The sequence below is a fragment of the Vigna umbellata genome, chromosome 3 (genome assembly GCF_029865625.1).
Source record: "Vigna umbellata cultivar VRB3 chromosome 3, Vumbellata_1.0, whole genome shotgun sequence".
NCBI classification, from domain to species: domain Eukaryota; kingdom Viridiplantae; phylum Streptophyta; class Magnoliopsida; order Fabales; family Fabaceae; genus Vigna; species Vigna umbellata.
In genome coordinates, this window is record NC_142167.1 from 15,972,478 (window position 1) to 15,993,562 (window position 21,085).

Consider the following 21,085-nt stretch of genomic DNA (forward strand, 5'->3'; position numbering starts at 1 on the left):
TTTCATATGTTGTTGCCTCAAAGTTTCGGGTTTTAGGATGTTGCAGAAGGGGTGGAGGAGACAGTGACAGAGTCGGAAATACCAAGAAATAAAAAGGGCAAAAAGAAGATGGCAAGAAGCTGTGGAAAGAAGAGGTAGAAGGGACCACAAATGTTGGAGCTTGATCCAGCGTCACACATTTTTCTCACCCTCTCCAGTTTTCAAACCTAAAAAAGTAAGAACAAAATTAAATATTTTAAGAATAAAAAACAAAAAACACGTAACTTTATGTTAATTCAGACGTTAAAAGTAACGGCTGATAATCGCTTTTGCAATCATTGTAGCACTGCTTAACTTCACCCTTCTCACTTCACATTCATTCATACCAACAACAACAGCAACACTTCCCCAACCGGAATCTTCACACTTCCCACCAAATCTCATCAAAACTTCTTTTCGATCGCACTTAAGGTATTATAAACTACCCACCATGCTACTTCCTTCTCCACTATACTATATCTCAAACTTCTCCTTCTTTTTCAGTATTATTTTTGTAAGCAATTTTTTTCTCTCCCCGTGAATTCAATGTGGTGTTGTGTTTCTTCTTCTTTGTGAATTTCAGCGTATGCACCACTCTCAAGGTGGTTCTTTCTTCTTGTGAGTTTTTTTTTTAACGAAGCGTGGGTGAGTTGTTGGTTGTTGAACTTGGAAACCTCCGCTAGATCCTTTGGAGTTGGAGGGTGGATCAAAAGTTAGGGTTTCACTTATTGTCGTGTTTTCACGTATATCCGTGAGCTTTAACTTGTGCCTGTTTTTTGTACTTCCGTAGATTTTACGGCTTCCGTGAGTTGTTTGAGTGAGTGCTTCATCTTCTGTCTTACCGACATATAGATACAAAGAATGTTATACCTTCGATTTGGTGGTTGAAATAGTGCCATACGAGAGCTGTTAAGGAGGGCAAGTTATCCTATGTAATATCTGTTCGTGCTTCCTTTGTGTTTTTCTCATTGCTAAATAAAGGTACCAATAGAAGCGAGTGAGAAAGAGAAGGAAGGCAAGTTGCTTTATTGATTTCACCATATAGAATAATAAATTAACTCGAAACACAAGATGGTATATGTTTATCGGGGTTTTTTATAAACACTTTCATTTTCATGTCAAATTCTTGTTTTTGTCGTCTGAACCTAATATGCTGCAGTTCGAATTTTGTATCTATTTTTTCGACTGTAGTGTAATTCACATTAACAATTTTGTTATTGTTTCGTCGAAATTATGCAGATAAATACTGTTGTTTATTACTATTATTACGATTGAAGTTATGATGCTTATGTTTGTTGTTCGTCTGTTTCTTTTGTGTTTTTTTAATGGTTGGTTTTTTCTCTTTCTATAATGCTTGAAGAAATTAATGGTATATTTACTTGTGAAAAGGGTTTCTTTGGTGGATCCCTAAGGCTTTGTTTGGAGTTAGAGTGGTGGGGTTAGGAGGTTGGAATGAGCAGCTTAAGGCCTGAACTGCATGTTGCCCAACAACTTCGGCGGGACAAATTGAGGATCCAAAACAGTTCCCAACATTTGCAAGAGTTCCCAAGCAACCTAGAACAGTTATCGTTACACCCAGGTTTCAACTTGGATCTTCTTCAAGTGAGAAATGTTCGAAATGGAAACATGCTTGACGAGGCCCTTTATTCATCGGATATGATATCTTTTTCCACTGCCTCGAATCCTTTGTCCACTCCAAGAAACCCGTTGGAGTGTCAAGAACTGATGATGGCTCAGTATGGTTCCACTTCGTTTCCTCATTCATCGTCCCCGAAGGACCAACAATGTGAACCACGCCACTTGGGAGCTAATTGGATGGTGAATTATAACGAAAGCAACCCCAACACCAACAGTACCACCTTCTTCTCTTCTGAGCTTAATAACAACGCTTCTGGTGAAATAGCCAATAGAGAAATTCAGAAGCAGTTCGGTGAAATGCATTACCCTCCTTCTTCGTCTTCTTCGCCTCCTCTTTACCATCATGCTTTGCAGGACATGTCTTACGGCGTTTGGGGAGGAAACCATGCTGAGCCTGTGCTTCATTATCAAGCAAACAACGAGTTACGTTTTGGGGGTGCTAATTTATGGACAAATAGTAGCAGCGCGATGGGTTTCAAGAAGAATAATGAACAAGACATACATCCTCATCAGGGTTTATCACTGTCACTTTCCTCGAACTCACAATCTAAGCCTTGTTTTGAAGAAGGGTCTGCATCGGATGACCCTACTCAATATTCAAAGTCATTGAAGTCCTCCATGAAGTTGAACGTTCTTTCAAACAATACTGTTTATCGAAATGTTGGCCCCCTCGGTCCCTTCACCGGGTACGCCACGATTTTGAAGAGTTCAAGATTCTTGAAGCCGTGTCAACAGCTGTTAGATGAGTGGTGCTGTCAATACGGTTCAAAGTCTGCGAAAGGAGGGGGTTGTGACGTTCCAGAGTGGGTCTCTCGAGATGTCAGTGCTGCCTCTATTTCTGCAGCTGCAACTGCTGGTGATGCTCTTAATGTTGATGAAAGTGGGGGTGCTGCAAAAGGTGTTAGCTATCTGGGTGCTTCATCCTCTGTGTTGTATAGTTCAAATGAAAATGATAATACAAATAGCGCTGATGGCGGAGCCACGAGTAACTTTTGTCTTTCTTCTCGGCCAGAGTGCCAAAAGAACAAGGCAAAACTACTGTACATGCAAGAGGAGGTTCGTTTTTTCTCTGCTCAATGTAGAATAATAGTAACCCTTCTGGCCTGTTTGTGTTCCTTACTTTTTTGTCTTGTGTGTTTTTGGTATGTATGTATGGCTAATGTCTGTCAGAGGTTTTTACTGTTTTGTAACATGAAAAAAAGGCCAAATGCTTTAAAACTTCCGTGTGCAACATTAGGTCATTTGGTGTCGATTATTGTGGATGCAAAGCTCATGAAAAGTTTGCTTGTGGAAATATTTACAACAACGATATACGTTCTCAGAATGTGGGTTAAAGCGAAAATGTATATTTGTGTTGGTGTGTCGATTTGGTTAGTCATTTAACTTGAATGTGTTTCTAATTTTATATGGATGTCTTAGCGTTTTCTTATTGGTTTGTAAGGTTTTGTTTATGCTAAATAATGTTACAACATGGTTTTGTGGGTAATAATACTGTTGCACTTTGCCATTTGTGTTTTTGGTAATGTTATGTTTCTTTCATAAAGACTCATTATTACAGGTCTATTTTTTCTTTTGTTTTTATGTTGTGTAGCTATTGTAGCTCTAATTCTTTTTCTTGTTTTTCATTTTGGTGGGAGTATTTGTTCATTCAGTATATGCTACTAATTATAGGATCACATTCTTCTTTAATGATATATTGGTCCTTTGTTTAATTTCTTACTTTTACTAATTATTATTGTGTCAATATATTTCTGTCTAATTTGTATTGTTTAATTAATATTCTTTGCCATATTTGATATCTTTTTCAGTACGATTTTTTATCTTGTCGTTATTCTTTGTTAATATGGATTCTGAAAATGTGAAGTCACAACATATAAATCTTGGTGAAGTCCAATTAATAATGAACTAAATTGATAAATGGGTTCTGTACGTATAATTGTCTTTAATGGATTAACTAGTTAATTATTTAAATAATGTGAAGAAATATAAACAAACATGACAGGAGTGTCTTGCATTGAATTGTTTAGAATTTTTCATTTGTAAACTTTTTGGAGATTATTAGACAACATTCAAACCTCTGTTTATTTGTTTGCTAATCCTTCCTCTCTCTACAAAATAAATGCGTTCCATATAATAAATCATTGTTGCGTGGTAAGTGAACAGTTTCAAATATGTTGTTCTCTACAAAATAATTGCGTTTCATGCATACTAAATAATGATTGTTGCTTACCTAAGAGCTTTGAAATATATTCTTCACTCACGTGCATATGTTCACCTGCACACAGCAGTGTACTCACTTAGATGTTGATGTATCCTACAGACAAGCTTTTTTTAGTTACTTTTGAAATAAATATTCAGAGAACACAAATCTTTATGCACTAAAACAGGTTCAATCACACTGGTTTTTTCCTGTACTACATTTGATAGGGTCGTGATTTAGCTATTTTAACGAGGGAATATAGGTTACAATAAATTGCTTTATATACTGTTGGAATTACTGTAGTTTTGGAATACTGTGTGCTAATAGTAGAAATGAAGTTTGTTGCTCAAAATGTCTTGGATTCACTTCTAGTCCAAAATCTATTTTATATATCCATGTAGGACTCTGCCTATGCAAGAACAGTGTTGCTAGATAACCTTTCACCTGTGCACAGTCCGCTTTCCGAAAGTTCTTTGTTTCTTCCACAATTCCTAAACAAAGTGTTTGAGGTGTTATCCTACCCGGTTGCTATTGTTCAAATCGGAGGGTTATTAGTGGTTAGTTTTTTGTCATGTACTTCAACACACTTTTGATAATTTTACCTAAATAATTGTGGTTGTTAGAACAACGTTCAAATATCTAATTATTATTGTACACCTTTGTGTTACTGTGCTCGCCGCAACTCAATAATGATGTGTTTCGTGTTATGGTTTAGAATAGTATAATTTTAGGCTTATTCTTAAAAAAACATGGGAATGTTTTTAAACTTGTTGGTTTTGTTGCACTGAGTCATGATAGGTTACTAGGAGATACAAGCAATACCATCAACAGATGCAAATGGTTGTTCAATCGTTCGAGTCTGTTGCTGGTCTTAGTTCTGCAACTCCTTATGTCTCCTTGGCTCTCAAGTCAGTATCGAAACACTTCAGATGCTTAAAAGGTGCTATCTCTGATCAACTGAAGCTTACATGTGAAGTCTTGGGAGAGGAATTTTCAATGCCATCTACCAGTAATGGTGGTAAATTTGACAGTAACATGGCAAAGCTAAGGTGCATGGATCAAAGTTTTCAGAAAAACAAATCTTTGGGGGCTAACATAAACTTTCTTGAGCCCCAACAGCACGTGTGGAGACCCCAGAGAGGCTTACCAGAAAGATCAGTGGCAATTCTTAAAGCTTGGCTGTTTGAGCATTTTCTTCATCCGTATGTCTTCTCTCTGTGACCTCTCGTGTGTGAAACTATGAATCTTTTCTGTTTGCTCAGAAGAAGGAAAGAGTGATTGAATTATGGTTTTCTTTTTGCTGTTCAATTTCATTTCAGGTACCCCACGGACACTGATAAACACATGTTGGCTACCCAAACAGGTCTTTCAAGAAACCAGGTGGGGGTCTACTCCTTTTGAATTCATTATTATGTCTACATCCTTCAGCTATATATGCTTGATTTCATTTGTGTCTTTGACATTCTCTTTTGTTGGCTTCTTAGTGGGTCCAATCAGTGTGTCAAATATCGTCAAATATTTGCTATTTCAAATTCCAAGTCTTAATTGAATTAGTGAGGAAACTTGTTCCTTTTGTTTTTCATTCTCAGGCTTTTAGGCCGACACATACGTTTTTATGCATAATTACAAATGTACATCCCTTTTCATTTTGCTTCCTGGTTTCAAATTTTTTGAAACATTTTATAGTGAACATTTGTGTTTTCACTTATTTCCTTCTCTAAATTTTAAATAAAAAAGTTTACAGAAAACAGATTAAAACAATGTCATTTTTGCAGATTTTAGTAAGGGTATGCATATAAAGGGAATTTGAGTAATAAAGAAGCTATGTGAACCTCACCTTACGGAGAAATTAGTACATTGTCTGAGACCGTTTGTTCGTACAAATTTCTATGTAACCTGTAGTCACATTTTTATCTGAGAATTTTAGTACATCATCATGTAAAGACTAGTCTGGATTCAGATGATCTTCACCATGTAATGATATCCTCACCTTAGGGATAGTTGTGAAAAGTGTTCTCTTTTGTTGTCTAATGATTTGGGTTATAGGAGTTTCTCATATTTATAGAGTAAACAATCTAAACCCCACCACCTGTAACATAAAAGACAGACATTTATGCTTATACATTTAATCTTTTATGTGTAAATGTCTGTTTGCATCGTTGGAAACTGGTATTCAAACATGCATTTTATGGTTTTCTACACAATCCATTAAACGGATATAAATTTGTCACAAAGACAATTTGCCTTGTTTATGTAAGGTAACTGAAACGTATTTGCAGCTCGCTGATATATATTTTTAGTTCTAGAAGCTTGGAATAACGATGTAACTGAAACGTAGGTATCAAATTGGTTCATAAATGCTCGAGTGCGTGTGTGGAAGCCAATGGTTGAGGAAATACACATGCTCGAAACAAAGGGTGCAACAGAAGCCCACCAAGCCTCTAATAAAAGTGAGCAGGTAGCTTCTGCATCTGAAGGAAGCAACCAGCCCAAATCAGATCACCAACCTGTGAGCAGGTATGGCACGCATGCATCATCACATGCAATCCCTGACAAGCAGTTTCAGTGTTTGGAAATGGGGTCATCATCCTCAGCAGGCAATGAGGAACACATCGGGATGAATGAAGACCAATGGAATCAAGAGAAGAGGTCAAAACTGGAATGCCAGATTGCTGCCACACCAAACATGGATGGAACAGTGATGGGGTTTATGCCCTACAGAAGAGGTGGACTTGAGGTTGGTGGTCTTGGATCTGTGTCACTCACTTTGGGTCTTAGGCACAGTGTTGAAGGTGTGCAACAGCAACAACTGCAACAACAGGAGGAGCTTAGGCGTCAGTTTGGAGGGCACATGATCCATGACTTTGTGGGCTAGTTAGATACTTGTCACTTGGGAAAGAATAAGAATTGGTCAAGGGAATGGGGACCCTTTTGTAGCTAAGTGGAAAAAAAGGAGTTTTGTATACATTTGCTTGGTGATGAGGAAAAGGAGAGGTGGGTGGGTTACTGTGTAAGCTGTTTTTTACCTTCCAATTTTTGCTTGTGTTGGGGAAATTGTGAACTGAAATTGGTGGCTAACCTTACAACATGGCTGACGTGGTCAGTGTTAAACTTGCAAGATAGTGAAAAGCAGGGCAAATAATTCAAGGTCAAGTATTCCTGCATGCACAGTTCTGTAATATTTAACTTAATGTGATTTGGGCTACTTTAGAAAAAAGACAGAAAAGAACACCAGCAATATTTAAACAATAAATTCTTCTCGTTCTATTCCCATTCTCTTTTTCTGTTTTTACCTTTTACACACTATACAAGGGGTGTATGTCTGTGATAATAGATGGTCATTTGCAGTGAGGACAGCGTTATTAGATAGGTTATGAAACATTGTTCCGTGATTTGAGTCGTGAAACTAGAAGTTGGCCTTATTGACATTTATGTATGACGATATTCTCGGCTGTATATCGGAGGAATTATTGCAATAGTTCTGCAAGTTCTACTTGATATTGGGGTCTTCACATCACCGTCTAAACTATTACCAACGTTTATTGTGTGATTAACTTCAAAATTCAAAAATTTGCTTCTAATGTAAAGATTAGATTGAATATGAATGCAAACAATTTAAACTAATTGCAGTTATCTACTTTTAGGTGATTCTTGTTTGACTCAACCTGGTCCAAAGAAGCAAAGTGAAGAAAGTATTAAAAGATTTAAAGAATAATTTTAAGGTATTATTTTAATATATTATTTCAAATATTAGAGTTATATATATATATATATATATATATATATATATATATATATATATATATATATTTTATAATTTTTCATATATTAAAGGAATGAGAGGTACATGAATATGTATAAATTATAATTATATTTAAATTATAATTAATATAATAATTTAATATAATATTTTATTGTTTAATATATGGTAATAGAATATTTTATATATTTTAATAAAAACAATTAAGAGAGAAAATATTGTGTAGTTTTAAAAGTTTGTTCTTCATCTCGTGATATTTGTTGTTCAATGTGACCGAAGGTATTATCGTCACATTCAATATTCGTTGTTAGTAACGTATGTGATTTTTATCAATAAGTTAATTTTGATATTTGTTAGTTGTTTATGGTATATATGGGAGACTTAAATTTTGATATACAACAACAATTTCAATCAGTGTTAGCATTAATTTTGTAAAAAAAAAATCATATCGAGTTAGCGAGTCTTTTTACAAGAACTCGTAAAAAAACTTGTTGAGTATTATTTTATTACTATCGTTATTTTTTGCCATTACATGGTTTTTAAGAGAGTCCTTAGAAATAGACGTTCATTTGGTATTTAGACTTGTCACAAGACTCCTCTCTTCTTGATAAAATCATTATGATACTTATGATGAGACTTGAGTAAATTTCTTTCTAGTAGGTTTTGGGTTTTTAATCAAAGTCAAAATACCATATTTTATACCAAAAGAATAGAAATGTACAACACCAAGACCCTTAAAATGTTTGAGGGATCATGGATAAAATTGTTTGGAAATTTACTAGTATAGGCAATTAGAACTCAATTAAGAAAACAGACATCTCCTTCTAACAATAATAACAATTGTTAGGTATTTTTTAGGAAGAGACACTAAATATATTCAATGAGATGTAAGCAAATTCATAAATAAATATATTGTGATATTACTTTTAATTTAAAATCTTAAATTAATAATTTGTGAATTTTTCAACATATACAATGGTAATCTTATTATTTTTCATTCAATATAATTTTTTTTATTCATATTGAATCTTGATATATAATTAATTATAAAACATATATATGAAGGTTAATTATATTCATGAAACAAAAACCAAGTTCCATAATTATAAGTTCAAAATATGTTCCCGGCCCAGGCAATATCAATGATTTCGTCTAGGCATTTCTTCCTGCACCCTTATAAAATTCTATTCATACATGCATGGATTTTATATAGTGATATCTTAAAACGAAATTTACGCATATGTATACAGTATTTATTTGTATTGGAATAGCTTTTAAAATTAGATCTGAAATCAATTCAATTTAATGGAAAAACTTGTTTTCAAGTTTAAGTTTATATGGTCGAATTTCCTGTTTAGATTATATTATGAATGCCCTTAACCAAGAGGAACTATTAATAGTATTTTTAATATCAATTGAATGGTTTTATTGAAAGTAGATGGAGTGATGAACTGTGAAACATAGTGAAATTAACAAAACTAACATTATGTTAAGTTTTTACAGAATAATGAATCAAGGAATTCTCCTCATTTAGATTGACAAAATACTAGTATAAAAAAAGCGAAGTTTTCACGACTAATTTGATTTGACGTACATTATTAACTCCTTTTAATTTAAAATTAACGAATCTGCTTTTCCTCACTTTATTTACTTTTCTCAAATTAAACAATTCTTCAATCCTTTATTTTGTTTGATAATTATTAAGTTTATCAACAATACAAACAATACGTTTTTCTTAATATTATTCATTTGTGGACACTTCCATATAGATTTGATTTTTTTTTTCTCGCTTAATTTTTTTTTGTCTGGTTTTTGTGTTAATTAAGAATATCTCTTATTTGACAGACAAAAATTACTTCCTTCCAAGGCTACACTGAAGGATTGGTTGTAACACACAATATCTGTCAAGATGTTCAATCCTTAAACTTTTTCTGTCAGTTAATGGTTGTAACACATAATCTCAGAAATAATTAAGATGAATTGAAAGAAATGGTTGGAAGATTGACAATTAAACACAGAATTGATCAAACAAAGTCTTGTTTAATTATTTACTATCAGAACTCATTGATTAGATAGCTATGCTGAAGCAACAAATGCAGAGTTACCAACTCCACCTAAGTACATAAAACCACCAGGGTTTTCATCATAGGTTGCCCTAGTTCTTCCATCTAATAATTTCATAAACTAATTCATCTCAGTAACTCCTTGCATACATATGTTATACATAACACACATAACTAGCATTCATTACTCATCAAACACTCCATGACTCATGCATGCATATATATATATATATATATACACACACACACACACACAACAATATGATGCATCTGAGAAACATTTAATTTCCTCCCTGACCAGGTGTACCATAATCCTTCCGAGGTATGTAATGGTGATTAAACTCCTCACTCACAGTACGTTGGGCAGATCCTGGTTTTCCATACTCCTTTCGAGGGATTTGATGGTGACCACTATCATCAGATTTATTGCTCAGTTCTTCCTTCTGCAATTTCGTCATGAGTTTCTTCCTATCTCTAGCCTCAGAAGAGCTTGCCAGAAGCATCAACACTAGCACTGTAATAATCACAGCCTTCATTCTCTTCAACGCTAACCTGATCAATTTTCTTTAGCCATACACAAAAAAGGTTAGGCCCTACTGATTAAGAATATATAAGGTATAAAACACACACACATAAGAAACTAGCTGCATGTTCAGTTAATTAACTTACCAGAAGATACTATGCTATGAACCCTTTTGTGATCTTACAGGAAGAAGAAAAAGAAGAAGGTTGAAGCAGCTTAAATAGGGGCAGATGGAATGAAATGAAATGTGAGATAGGGAAATGGGAAGTCAGTTTCAAATAATAACATGGTGGGGTTGAAACCATTGACGTTGAGGAAAAGATTAAGTGCTATGGCCATTAAATTTGTTAATGAAGCAAATTTAATGATGACATGCTTGTCTGTTTTTCTATGTGGTTTAAATAGGGAAATTCCACCTAATTGAGGAGCATTAATTGGACATGTAGGTAGAATTAATTATATCATTGATTGCTTTTCTTTCTTCTTTTCTTTCTTCTTTTCTAGTATTACTTTTTTTCTTTTTTTCAAAAATGTATATGGTCAGTTCAACTTGATTGAATGTTGTTGGGAAACACAACAAGTAGAATCATCATTTCAAATCTACCTCATTAAAATGACCAGCAATAAGAACGCTTTTACTGTTAAGGTTATTTTAATAATTTGTTATAATGATGTTTGTAACTAATGGATTGACGCTTGGAGAAATATGTGGTTTTGACGTTGATTGGATATAGGATATTTCGTGTTGATACACGTATAACGGACATTAATGCTTTGGTATAAGGAAGAAGAAAAAAAAAAGAATTAAGTAAGAAATGAGTGAAAACAAAAAATTATTTGATTGAAAATAAACAAATAAATAATATTATAATTGATAAAAAAAATTTCACATATTTGTAGAAAAGAGAATTATTTTTCAATATTTACGCTTTTTCTTTGAATTATGTGCGTTAAATTAACTAGTGTATTAGCTTTTTTTTTTTCTTTCTTTCACATTGTACATGAAATCATACAAACTAAAATAGCTCTTCTAACTTTAGAAGAGAAGAAAGGTGTAACTAATTTGGTTAACATATATTTAATCTTAAATTTTGTTTTAAAATGATGTTATATTTGTTTTTTTGTAAAGAAGATACTACAATGCTGCACTATTTGAAATCTTTTTTGTATTAGTATGATACTTCGGGTGAGTTTCACTAAAAGTGACTTCTACACTATGCTTCTATTTATGTTGTTAGACATTTCAAGAAACTTTCTTCTTGTAATAAAAGATCTCTTCCTTTCCTTTTTAGTATTTGGAATTTTTGTGGGGCCTCCCAAGGCGTGGTTTTTTCAACCTTTGTGATTGTATTAATCTTTGGAATAATCGTTGATGTTCTACCATTTGCATGTCTAAATTGACTAGAATTCCTTATCTTGTCAGAGTAAGATTACACTCTGTTGTTAGTTCGACTTGAATAGGTATTCTATGGAACTCTCCTTCTATTCTTGCAATTTTCTTCTTTGTATTTGGTTGTTTAGTTTATTTTATAATCCTTTTCATAAAGTGGTTAAAGTGGTTGTCATTACTCTAGTTATTTTGAATGATTTAAAGGATGAGAAATTACATTAGATTTTAGGGTGCAATTGTGTTTTCTATGTTATTTTTCAAATTAAGGAGTTAGTGTGTATGGTTAGAAAATCTAAAAAGTATACGAGTAATACTATTTTTGATTTGTTGGTGCTAAAAGTTTTTTAAATTCAAACTATGGAGAGTAAGGTGGTTTCATTTGTGAACGTAATATGACAAGATTCATCTTTTAATTGGTTTAAGGTGAATGGTGTAGCCAGGGGTTGTCTTGATTTAGCTTAATGTGTTGGTATTTTTTTTAGAGGAAGTCAGCATGAATACGTGGATAACTTTTAAGCTTTTTAAAGGTACAAAGTTTTGTTTATGTGGGGTCATTTATCCTTTGGAGCATGCTTTCAAGGACATTGGTTGAAAATTGATTCTTCTTTACTTTGTCATTATTTTTTTATCAACAAGTACTTCATTTGAGTTTTAAAGCGAAATGACATCGGTGTTTACATTTTTGTATGCATATACAATTCAAAGTTTTTCATGTTTTTTTGTTAAAAAAATAATTGTGTTGATAAGTTAACTGATTCGCTTTTATTTATAGAGAATAATATATATGGTTTAATGTTTTACTTTTTTATGTATTTATTTAGATTTTTTTTCATATTAAGTATAGTTTTCTTATGTTTTGTGAATTATAAATTTTATTATGAATTTGACGTGATTTTACTTTGTATTTATTTATTTTATTTTTATTTTAATAAATTTTGATATAATAATAAATAATTGATGAATTTTTGGGTGTGAACATAATTAACATATTGCATGATAATATATAAGTATAGGACCTGTGATTTCTTGATACTATATGATTTTTTCACTTTTCACTCATTTTACAATTTTTATACTCAATACTTTAATTTATATTTTAATTAAATGACTTGATATATTGTTATTTGTTACGATTACTGTAAAGATGTAGAAACACAACTGTGTCAAAACATCTATCACTAATGCAGAATTGGACTTTAACGTCATCCCGTAGACGTCAGATCACAAAATAACCAACGTAAATTATTGACCGGTGGCATTTTCGTAAATAAGTGGGCATATAGACGTCTGTTAGGCGGGGCCCCGACGTCTATAATATTATAGATGTCGGGGCACCGCCTAATAGACGTCTATATGCTTGACAAGTAGGTGAAAAGTCATTTTTTTCAGCCTTAGAGACGTCCGATCCCGCCACCTCGACGTCTATATTCGATTATAGACGTCAGTGTCCCTCCCAACGGACGTGTATATGTTTGACAGGTAGATGAAAAATTATTTTTTTCCGCCGTGAGATGTCGGATCACGCCATCCGACGTCTAAATGGCCTGATGAAAAGTTGTTTTGGACGTCATATTAGTGAGGGCCTCGACGTCTAGGCCAGAATAGACGTCGGTTCAATTGGGGAGCCGACGTCTAGTTTGCTGTTAAATCATACATCAAACCCGCTGTTACGAGCACCACTTCATCGTCTTCCGTCTCGCCTTTTCTCTCCGCGGCCTTGCTTTTCCAGGTGCGTTTTTGTCTCTTTTGAACCGTTTAAACGTACTTTTATTCTGATTATATTAGTTTTTGCTTGATTATCTTTCACTTGAACCAATTAAAATGAGTTTTTGTTGTGTTTTGGTGCAGTTTTTCTCGTGTCTTTGGGTAGCATTGTACCACATTCTCTCTTTGCTAGTTTTCTCGTAACAAAAGCTTGCGTCTTTTGGATGTCTTATAGCATTTCAACCCAAAACCGAACTTCGGTCCTCGCCTAGTTATATTGTCAGCGTTCGTTTTCATTGACGATTTTAATAGAACTAGGCAAGGACCCAGATTCGGTTTTCGGTTGAAATGCCATAAGAGATCCAAAAGACGCAACCTTTTCTATGACGAAACTAGCAAAGAAAGAAGCTGTTACTGCGCTACTCAAAGACACGAGCTGCAGTAGACGTCGGTTAATGCAATGTCCGACGTCTAAGGGGCTCCATAGACGTCGGACATTGCATTGTCCGACGTCTATGGAGTCCCTTTAGACATCGGACATTGCATTAACCGACGTCTATGGAGTCCCTTTAGACATCGGGGTCATGCGGTAACCGACGTCTATAAAGAGACGTTAGACATGTTTGAGTTTGACGTTTGATTAACGTCACACGTAAAGACGTCGGTTCTGGAGATGACGTTAAAAGGCCAAAATAACATACGTTAAATGCCCTTTCTGCAGTAGTGTATTTTCCTATAAGCATTCGTAAAAAATCTCAAAGCCTTTGATAGATTATACATTTATGATAATATGTAAAAGATGCTGCTGTCTTAAATATTCTCTGTTTGTATATGTGACAACTTTTTTGTTTCCTACCACAATTATAAAGTTGACTTTATTTTTTTTTCATTATCTTAAAAAGTAGTTTCATAACCATAATCTTAACAACCAGGGATGATCATTGAGGCTTTGTTCACTCGAATGGAACTGGGAAGAGTGATTGAGAGGATTTGAAGATAAATTTTTTTGTTGTTTATTTGAGTGAATTTGGAGGTAAGCGAGTGTGGATTTGGAAGTAAAATTTTGTAATCTGTCACATGAATCAAATTCACTCAAATATCACTTACTTCCAAATTCAATATCACTTACTTCCAAATTCACTCAAATAAACAACAACAAAATTCAAATATCACTCAATATAATTCAAATATCACTCACAAACGTTGCTTCCAAATTCAATATCACTTACTTCCAAATTCACTCAAATAAACAACAACAAAATTTATCCTCAAATCCACTCAATTACTTCCCCAAATCCATTCAAGTGAACCAAGGGTTTAGGGGCTAGGTTGCCATAGCCCCAAGTTTTTTTTTTTAAAATTTTGAAATTATATATAGGAAATTTTCAAATTTCTTTTAAATTCTATAAATTATATATTAGAAATTAGTGAAAATTAAATTAGGTATTTTTTTATTTCTTTTATAAAACACAACATGTTAATAAATAATAAAACATAAAGTTTAATATAGTAAATAATAAAAGTATTTATTATGATATTTTTTTATTTTCGTTTCTATTTTTTAATTTTATTTGACATACATATCTCTCACTCTCTCTTTTTTTTTTTGTTTTTGAAGAAAAATAAAATTTAGACACAAACTCAATTTTTGGTATCATTTCTTATTTGTTCTCTTTTATTTTTGGAAGAAAAAAAGATAACTCTTTTGTCTCACATGATAATGAAATATTAATTTAATAGTTAAATTTTTTTTTTATTTCATGAATCTTTTGTATGTTATTTCTTTTATGAATATAGAATTGTTTTTAGTAAAATTTCTATTTTTACCTGGGAAAGTTTGTTTCCCATCTCTGCCACCGTGAGAATGGTTTTCTCGAAATTTCATTATTATCAAAAAGACGTTGTTTCCTAGGAATGAGATCGTTTAAAAAGTAAACCAAACATGAATAATATTCTCAAGAAATTCCTGAATAGGTAAGATTTTAATATATTAATTTAAACAAATTTATTATTATTAGTAGTGGTATTAAATATATTTATATGAATTTAAATTGGTCTATATAATTATAATTTTAAATTACAATTGCATTGATCTTTTTATGATTATGGAACCCATTGTTATGGAAACAATGTACACATCTTGGATATAGGTTGGAGCACCTAAAATACTTTAAAAAAAAATAATATATATATATATATATATATATATATATATGTTTATTTTTTTGTTGATAAAAGAATAGTTATAATTTTTAATAGTCTAAAATATATATGAAACTTTTAGCCAAACAAAAAATCTAAGCTTAATTTATTTTCTAAAAGATATCGATTTGGATATGATATAAGGTAGATGACTTCCATCAAACAATCTAATCTATTTTCTCAAAACCTCGTTTTGTCGCGATTCGCCAGTATAGTGAAAGTATCATCCATGATCTTTAAAAGTATGCATAATCAAAAAGTTTCAACCAACTAATACAGAGGCAATCAGAAAAAAATGTGATGGGATATTCCTGGTGACAAGACAAGAGATATGGTTATCTATTTAATTTAATTAATTAAAAAATTCTAATTTTTCTTATAATATTATTCTATACCTTTTATTGTAGATATCAAATGCAATTTATATATGTTGTGCCACATCCCAAAATATATCACATGCATTTATAATAAAGACGTCATCAAGTTATAATAATAAAAAACAATTGAAAACATATAACTGAATATTAAGAATTACAGTCACCCTTAAAATGCTATGAAGTCAAAGCTTGAGGTATTAGAGTCTTCCAAAATGCCATGGGTTCTACATATTAAAGTTTTTCAAAATACATAAGTTAAATTAAAGATATCCTAATGAAACTAGGATTCAGCATCATCTTCCTCCAATGCTTGCTCCAGGGACACCTCCTCGACATCTGCTCTCATCCAAGTGGATGATCATCGCAAGAGGAAACATACACAAACATAGCACGAACACAAGCAAGCAAGGGTGAGCTAATTATATAAAAAGCATACAATATGACAATATGCGCATGCAAGAGTTAACTTCAATCAAGCAAGATAAACACGCATCCTAACATGTTGAGTACTAGACTTGACTCGTCCGGACTTTAGAATGATAGTCGAGCTATGGCGAGTCTTGCACTCGTGGTGGCTTATGAAACTTGGGTTCCCCACCCTACCACACTCACGAGGTTAGCCTGTTCCGGGCCTTGAGGCATACTGGAAGCCCCCAAGATTAAGACCTCCTGCTACTCCTCACCACATGGTTCAATCCCCTCTACGTGAGAAGAAAGACCATTGGAGTTTCAGGATAACCCCCAAGACTGAGCTTCTACTCTCATTCTAAACACTAAGAATCTCACCAAGAGATTCTACACAGATGGAACTTGGTTTACAACTTGGATAATCTTTCCACCACTTTATAACCATACACTTGTTGCTACAATCCACATACTTGTTTGAATATCACAATACAATACTATGGATGCAAAAGAATGCTTCACCAACAACCAAAGAGCACACTAATCAAACGCAGCACAAGAGAAAATTTAGAGCACCAGACCCAGCACTCGTCGCACAACGCACCACCCTTGCAGGGCGAGACTGACGCTATTCGCATAGCGCACCCGCCGAGCTCGCCTTGCGAATTAAGTCTGAATAAGTATCAGACTTTCGGTCTCTCGAATAGCGCACCCAGGACGCTGTGCGAGAGCCTAGACAAAGACCAATCCTCCTAAAACTCTCGCTATGCGCCCCACTCGCCTTTCGAATTAAATGGGCAGTGGTTCCAGACCACCACCAGTCGCATAGCGACAGGATCCGCCAAACGAATCCACAGACAGAGAGCAACACCCTCTGGTCAATCGCACAACGCACAAACTCACACAGCGAATGAATCAGACAGTGAGCACCCTCTACAGGGTCTCGCTATGCGAGACAGCTCGCATAGCGAGTCTGCATAATCTGCAGAACGCGAATTCTGCAGTTTCATGCAACTCACACCCCTCCAACCAATTTCAACCCTCTTTCCCAACTTCTAAGACCACTAATTCCTGATATGAACCTAGTTAAACTCGTCTAGATGAATTTTAACAATTATAAAGTGATTCTAAAGTGATTTAGGCTTGAATTCAGTTCTAATACATCAATTCCTATGACTTAGTGGCTCCAATCAAATTTACCATTTCTAACTTGTTTTAGTCCAATTTTATGATCCTAACAGGTCACCTGAGACCCATTTAAGCTACCCAAACAATCCAGTTTCTCTTAAGACTCCAATTGCCCAAATTCACTACTCCACTTCCCTCAACCTCACCTGAAACAATACCCAAACCCCAAACTTCTCATCTAAACAGCTCAACAACCAGTTTTAGCGATCAAGTTAAATCAAAACAGATTAAAATCATTACATCACAACATACACAGGCTCTATACTGTAATACATCCAACTTAGGCTACTGGACTTAACGTTCAAGCAGAAGAACATGCTTACATCAAAGTTCAACATACATGCGAATCGCACAATGAATTAAAGCATATAATCAGCTCCCCTTACCGTGGTGGTTACAAGTACAACACTACTTAGAACAGTAGCAAAACCCCAACAGTGCCTTACACAGCCAACACACAGTAAGACCCTACAATCCACCGTCCAAAACGGAAACTAATCAGATGGATGAGAAGCTCTCAACTCCCTAAGCGAAAGGATACCACCTATTTGACAATGCAACAGTTGAAATTTGTGTAAGGGTAGAGAGAAGGCAGAGCAAGAAGAAGAAGACCGAGTTTAGAGAAAGAAGGAGAAAGGTTGACTAATGAACTCAGAGTTGAAAAATAAAATCCCTTCTAAGGTCATGGTGCCCTTAGTTTTACGGGTCTGGCTGCTTCAACATAAGGCTCAATAGCCCTATATTTTTCAGGCCTTACATGTTGAATATATTTACCTTTTTATGTAATATTTTCTTTATAAAAAAGTTATTTTTGTATAAATTTAAATAAATAATCACATTATTTTCTATTTTTTTAATTGTGATATTAACTCGTAATTTATTTTCAAATTGAAATATGACCTGCATTAACATTACTTGTGAATTTATGCTATTGAATTATTTTTATTATTGGCAAAGAGAAAGATATAATAATAAATAAAGTATATGGGTATTCAACTTATATACGCATCAAATGTAGTTACAGGTTTGTGACAGAGTACATAGTCTTAAAAGATTAGTTTAAAAAGAGAAAGGAAACTCTTTCACATGTGGACATAACAAGTATCATGATCTTATTTTGAAATAACAAAATCAACATCTAAACTCTTATTCAGTATCTTTTCTATAACGTTTGTGTGTTTAAATTGATTTGAGGGGATAAAGAAAGATAAAAATGAGGAAAAAAATAATGAAAAATAAGATTGTTTAAACTAAAGAAAAAAGAGTGTAAATTGAAGAGAAATGAAAAAAAGTTTTATAAAAAGTTGTAAATGATTTAACTGGTCTAATAGATAAAAAATGTTTTAACTAATCAAATTATAATATAATAATTGTGTTCTTATAGCTAAAATAAAATTTAATAATTTTATATTAATTAAAATAAAATATGAGTTATTATTTAAGATAAAATATTATTTAATGAAACGAATTTAAAATAAAATTTAATTGGTTATAATTAAATGAAAATAAAATATGAGTAATTAGTTTTAATGACGAAATTAACTTAAACTAATTTTGTTTAATTATAATTTTATTATTGATATAATCAATAATAATATTATTATTTATTATAATTAGTTTTTAATATTTTTATTAATATTGAATTTATATATTACTATTATTAATTTTTTTATCACTTATTATTATTATATTATCATTATTATTATTATATTATATGTAATATAATCAATTTATATATTTTTAGTCTAATTTGTTCAATTTGATCTTTATTTTGTTTTCGTATTCAATCAGATTTCAATTTTTGTTAATTTTCTTTAATTTAGTAATTTTTACTAACAGTCTAAATAATTAATAGTAAAGTGTAAAGCATGATCAATTACTATTACATGACACTTCATCTTCTTGCACAATAAAACATACATTACCTTGAAGCTAGAATTTCTAAAAGAAATTATTAGTGATTGGAAATATATATAATTATTGAAATGTTTTTTCAAATGTATCCATGTATAGGAATTATGATTTTTATTTCACAAACACCTTTTTTCAAAATTTAACGCATAAAGATAAATGTAAATAAATGTGCTTAATTTTAGCAATTGTTAAATTTTTGTTAACTAATTAAAAATCACCCCAAATAATTTTTTTACTATAAACTTTTTATATTGTGATTTGTTTTCAATTAAATTATAAATGTGATATTTAGAGTCTAATGAAACAATGACAGCACATATAGGGTAAAACAAATTTATAGTCAGTTATTAGAAAAGTCAACAAGCTTATATATGATCCAAATAAAACATGACTTTCTCTCCCCATATTTTAAGTTCAACGTATTTTCTTATAAAAAAAAATATTAACAAACTTTTATTTATCAAGACCATTGTAATATTTCTTTTTCAAATTAAATGGTTGAAAGACATACAAAGTACAGAAACAAAGCAAACATTCTTTATTACTAATTACAGGCATAAGGTATCCAATGAAGCATCACATATATGTAGTGTTATGAATACCAACCCCAGAACTTCATGCATACCAATATTGACATGAGGTAATATAGGATTCGCATCATATAAATGACACCTTATAACGTAGTTCCCAACCAATTCTTTCATGCATTGTGATGCATGTATTCAACTTAGTACTTAGTAATAGTATCAACGTACACATACATATAACATATCAAAGAAAATATCTTTTTAACAATTTTTTTTTATAATTTTTTTACCACAATCTATATGATAATTTGTGATTGATCCGTTTCAAATATACAAACCAATCAAATAATAACACAGTCTATTGTGAAAAATTTGTTAAAAAAAAGTATATATAATAGAATGATCCAACGTATCAAACTTATCAACTGCATCACTATACAACAATTATACAACAACTTAGTACTTAGTAATAGTACCAACGTACACATACATATGACATATCAAACATATCAACTGCAACACTACACAACAATTATACAACCATATATATATATATATATATATATATATATATATATATATATATATATATATATATATATTTATATCAGATATATCAGATATAAATGTATATATAAGATGTAATCCTTGATGTTCTAAGCATTTCCTCCGGGACCAGATTGACCAAAGTCCTTGCGAGGGATGTCATGATGACTGACTGTGCGTTCGCCTGGTCCACCTTTTCCAGGACTTTCATGGATAACATCACTATAGCTGTTCAGAGGGATTTGATGTTCAACATTATTACCATTGCTGTGTTCTTGCATGTTATTGTCCACCAAACTCATCTTATTCATAGCCATACAACAACTTGCAACCATCAGTGCAATTACTACCACAACTCTCATTCTCATATTTCTTCCTCACTCTCTGCATAATTAGTCACTTTAATTAGCCACACACAAAAAAAGTACGAAAGTTCATGACATAAAAGCGTGTATATTTATACACACACACACACACTCTCTATCCGCATGCATGTTAAATATGATGAGGGAAATAAATAAATTGTTGTAAACAACAGCACAGTGCGTATGATTTTAAATGAAGAAGACGAAGAGAGAAATAATGATCAGTGAGTATAAGCTTAGGCATAAAACTAATTGTATTTTTGAT

At 32.5% G+C, this 21,085-nt stretch overlaps 1 protein-coding gene across 1 annotated transcript; it reads left to right on the forward strand.

Annotated features, from left to right (window-relative positions):
* The first annotated feature begins 327 nt into the window (after positions 1-327).
* On the forward strand, positions 328-7,127 carry LOC124831694 (uncharacterized). Its single transcript, XM_088108392.1, has 5 exons — positions 328-450; positions 1,408-2,712; positions 4,655-5,058; positions 5,176-5,236; positions 6,195-7,127. The coding sequence occupies exons 2-5, from the start codon at positions 1,471-1,473 to the stop codon at positions 6,729-6,731; spliced, it is 2,244 nt and encodes a 747-aa protein (XP_087964518.1). The 5' UTR covers positions 328-450; positions 1,408-1,470; the 3' UTR covers positions 6,732-7,127.
* The last annotated feature ends 13,958 nt before the right edge of the window (positions 7,128-21,085 follow it).

What these genes read in the sequence shown, in the direction of transcription:
- LOC124831694 (XM_088108392.1), top strand. Translation starts at nt 1,471, where the DNA reads ATGAGCAGCTTAAGGCCTGAACTGCATGTTGCCCAACAACTTCGGCGG. An exon ending in TACTGTACATGCAAGAGGAG is followed by an intron (nt 2,713 to 4,654) that starts GTTCGTTTTTTC and finishes GAGTCATGATAG; the next exon opens with GTTACTAGGAGATACAAGCA. An exon ending in CAGGTCTTTCAAGAAACCAG is followed by an intron (nt 5,237 to 6,194) that starts GTGGGGGTCTAC and finishes ACTGAAACGTAG; the next exon opens with GTATCAAATTGGTTCATAAA.